Raw genomic sequence first — 4,118 nt, 5'->3', positions numbered from 1 at the left:
AAACTGTAGAATCCATGACCCATTAGAAAAAAGTGTTGGAAGAAAAAAACGAATAACTAAGATGACACGGGGAAATCCTCTAAAGAGGGTTGTATACCTACACAAAATATTAAAATAAATTTCTGGAGTACAAAACATAAAACGCAGCATTTCAGATCTGGGAGTAGTGCAAGTTTGTGTGAAAATTAGTCATGTTATTCCCCTCTTTCCTAGAAGTCCCCTCCAGCACATGGAACCGAGAAACGGTACACAAATTTCAGAGTTTTACCTTCTGGGATATTCAAAGGAACCAGAGCTGCAGCCCCTCACATTTGGGCTTTTCCTCTCCATGTACCTGATCACTGTCTTTGGAAATCTGCTCATCATCCTGGTTGTTGGCTCTGACTCCCACCTCCACACCCCCATGTACTTCTTCCTGGCCAACCTGTCCTTTGTAGACATCTGCTTCACCTCCACCACCGTCCCGAAGATGCTCTGGAACATCCAGACCCAGACCAAAGTCATAACCTATGAGGACTGCATCACCCAGATTTATTTTTTCATACTCTTTGCTGTGATGGATGTCTTTCTCCTGAGTGTGATGGCCTATGACAGGTTTGTGGCCATCTGTCACCCCCTGCACTACACGATCATCATGAACCCCCGGCTCTGTGGACTGCTGGTTCTGGTTTCCTGGATCACGAGTGTCCTGCATTCCTTGTTACAAACCTTAATGGTGTTGGGGCTGTCCTTCTGTACAACCTTGGAAATCTCCCACTTTTTCTGTGAACTCAATCAGATGATCCAACTTGCCTGTTCTGATACCTTTCTTAATAATTTGGTGATGTATTTTGCAGCTGTCCTCTTGGCTGGTGGTCCTTTTGCTGGGGTCCTTTACTCTTATTCTAAGATAGTTTCCTGCATACATGGAATCTCATCAGCTCGGAGCAAGTATAAAGTGTTTTCTACCTGTGTGTCTCACCTCTTGGTTGTCTCCTTATTTTTTTGTACGGGCCTCAGAGTGTACCTCAGCTCTGCTGCTACCCAGAGCTCCCACTCAAGTGCCACAGCCTCAGTGATGTGCATGGTGGTCACGCCCATGCTGAACCCCTTCATCTACAGCCTGAGGAACAAAGACATAAAGAGGGCTCTGAAGAGAATCGTTGGGGTTCCAGCAATGTAAGGTCTAATCATTGTGGGGCTGAAGAAGTGCCCGTGATTGCAGGGCTCAAAGCTTCAGAGCCAAGAGCTGCTGTTCCTGGATCAGACGGTGGAAGCAAATTTCTGCTCCTTCTATTTATTTCCTGGAATTTCCATTTGTTTGTATTCAACTTGTCTGTACATTTACATAACTCACTTTATTAAGCTTTCTGCTGATACGTAGACAGTTTCTCCTTTGTCCATTTTCATTGGTCCCCAGTGTTTTCCCCAACCTTGGACCACAGATACCTAGAAATTTCTGTATCATACATTGGGCAAGTTGGATTTCCTAAAAACAATTTCTTTCAAATGACTTATATCACGCCAAGTAAACTCCCCTAGATTTTCCATGAGCGTCGTCATGAGTTATATTCTTCATATGGAATAAAGCTATGCCTGGCCAGTAAGCCCTCTCCATAATTTTATTGTAGATGAACACACAAACCACAGTTTCACCTTCAGACTGTCGATCATTTTATATCACAACCTGCATCATTCCTCCTGATGATGTGAACTCTAACAGTGTTCAGTTTCAGCCTCTGGCTATTGATACGGTGCTGTGGCTATTGAAAGCCCAGGCACTCACCTGTGCCCATGTACTTGTGGACATTCCCATGCACATTCCCTGGCAGCCTATGCTGTGACTGCACTGGCCCTTGGGTTCTTATTGTAAGCGCAAGAAACACCTCAGGAACACTCATCAGAGAACTCTAAAAATGCAACGTTTATTACTCAGGGATCCTGGAGAGCACGTGGGACACCCTAAGGCCATTTGGGGAGGTGTCAGTGGGAGAGGGAGACATTGACAGGGAGGGAGAGAGAGAAAGAGAGAGAGAGAGAGAGAGAGAGAGAGAGAGAGATAGCACTGCTGAGGCATCTGGTTTATTGAGGTCCATGGCCAGAGTGACTAGGGTTTTGTGTCTCACACCTTAGTGGACAATTATATATGAGTAGATTTTGACTACTGAAGGGGAAAAGCAGGTTGATTCATGGGAAGTTATTTGAGTTCGCCAGGGCTTTCTAAACAGGTACTTCATGGCTGGGGCAGTCTAAGTAATTGTATCACACACCTGACAGTATATTTATTCAACATGGTGGTCTTTGAAATGGATGCCTCAGAAATCAAAAGCTCAATTTCAGGCACTTACTCTTACCATGCTACTGTATTTCATAACCGGTCTTCTGGTTTATTCTGTTATTCAGCTCGGTGTCCAGAGAGCCTACCATAGCCACTGGCAAACTCCCAGTCGAGTCTTCGGGGAAAGACACACTTGAATAAACAGATCAACCTGTTATTTTCTTAGTGTCAGGATGACATAAATATGAGGCCAAATTTCAGAACACGCATTTTGTTACTAAACAAAATTTTCTTTTCTTTTATTTTTTTCCTTTTCTCTTTTCTTTTTTTCTTTTTTCTCTTCTTTTTTTTTTCTTCCCTTCCCTTCCCTTCCCTTCCCTTCCCTTCCCTTCCTTTCCTTTCCTTTACCATCAGAGTTCATGCTGTGCATCTATGTATTGAAGATTCGTGTCCACAACTCAGGGGGCTTATTCATTGAGGTACAGGATTGCTTAATGTCTTCTATGTTTTATCACTGAATTCTCTTCCTGTTCCTACTTGAGAACTTCCAATGTTACTTGCTAATGTGACTCTTTATGGTGTTACATGAAATAACTTTTCTTAATATATGTCATAAATGCTAAGGGATCCAAATGAACACCATCAACATCATCCATTTCGTACCTCCATCTTGCCCTGAAATCTCTCCCACCTGCATGACCAGAGGATGCTTCACACGAGAGCTGGATGTCCTGCTGGCGTGTGGCTCAGGGTCCCCAGTTCTTCTGCACAAATGTGCATGTCCTTCAAACTCTCCCAGTAACCCTGAGGGGAGCCCACATGTAGTCACTTGTTCATAAAGTCATGGGAAGTAAACTTGCATCTCAGGATGATCATGGCTGCTCTCCTTGATTGTCAAATCATATGTCACAAATAAAAAGCAGCACATGTTCTGATCACCTCAGTCTGTTCACTTGGATTATTGTGTCAGTCAGCTATTGCTATATAACAGGCTGTCCTCCTCGTCAAACAGGATATCATGATGATGCGAGGTCACCAAGCACAATGGTGAAGAAAGAATTCTTGAGACATTTTATGGTGCAAAAATATGCTTTTATTATAGCTTGTGGACAGAATCTGTGGGCGGAAAGAGCTACACTTGGAATGTGAAGAGTGACTGATGATATACTTTTAAGTTTGTGGAGAGGGGGAGTAGAGATAAGGAAGTTTCTAAGGAATTTCTGTAAGCTGAAAGTGAGGTTGACAGAACCTTGGTGGTCTGGCTCTTTTCAAGATAAGGTTGCTGTCAATCTCTAATAAAACATAAACATGAAGGCAGCCATGAGTTCCTGTAGAAGTGTCACACTTTACATGTCTTATGGATTTATCAGTGGGCTGCAAGTTGACATTGACTTTTAGCTACATTTCTCTTGCTTTTGTTCTTCTCATCAATAATAGCTTTACAGTCAAACGGCATTATATTCTTGGAAGCATTTCTGAACTCTGCTGGGCTCCTTATAAGTCTAGAGTCGGGTGTGAATCTCTCTGTTGTGTTTCTAAGGCTCATCCATGATGCTGTGTGTGGTTGTAGTGCTCTTCTGTCTTCAACCAATTTATAATCTTATTACTAAATTTTTATTTTTATTTTTATTTTTATTTTTTTAAATGTGAAATTTATTGTCAAAGTGGTTTCCATACAACACCCAGTGCTCATCCCAAAAGGTGCCCTCCTCAATGCCCACCCCCACCCACCCTCCCTCCTACCCCCCATCAACCCTCAGTTTATTCTCCGTTTTTAAGAGTCTCTTATGGTTTGCCTCCCTCCTGCTCTAACTTTTTCCCCCCTTCCCCTCCCCCATAGTCTTCTGTTAAGTTTCTCAGG

At 43.0% G+C, this 4,118-nt stretch overlaps 1 protein-coding gene across 1 annotated transcript; it reads left to right on the top strand.

The window, feature by feature from the left end:
- Window positions 1-229: 229 nt before the first annotated feature.
- LOC121023000 (olfactory receptor-like protein OLF4) lies at window positions 230-1,162 on the top strand. Its single transcript, XM_040464628.1, has one exon. The coding sequence runs from the start codon at window positions 230-232 to the stop codon at window positions 1,160-1,162; it is 933 nt and encodes a 310-aa protein (XP_040320562.1).
- The last annotated feature ends 2,956 nt before the right edge of the window (window positions 1,163-4,118 follow it).

Source organism: Herpailurus yagouaroundi, unplaced genomic scaffold (genome assembly GCF_014898765.1).
Source record: "Herpailurus yagouaroundi ecotype Mexico unplaced genomic scaffold, PumYag 486, whole genome shotgun sequence".
Classification (NCBI taxonomy): domain Eukaryota; kingdom Metazoa; phylum Chordata; class Mammalia; order Carnivora; family Felidae; genus Herpailurus; species Herpailurus yagouaroundi.
The sequence above is the reverse complement of the archived record's forward strand: the minus strand, read 5'-3'. Positions and strand labels throughout refer to the sequence as shown.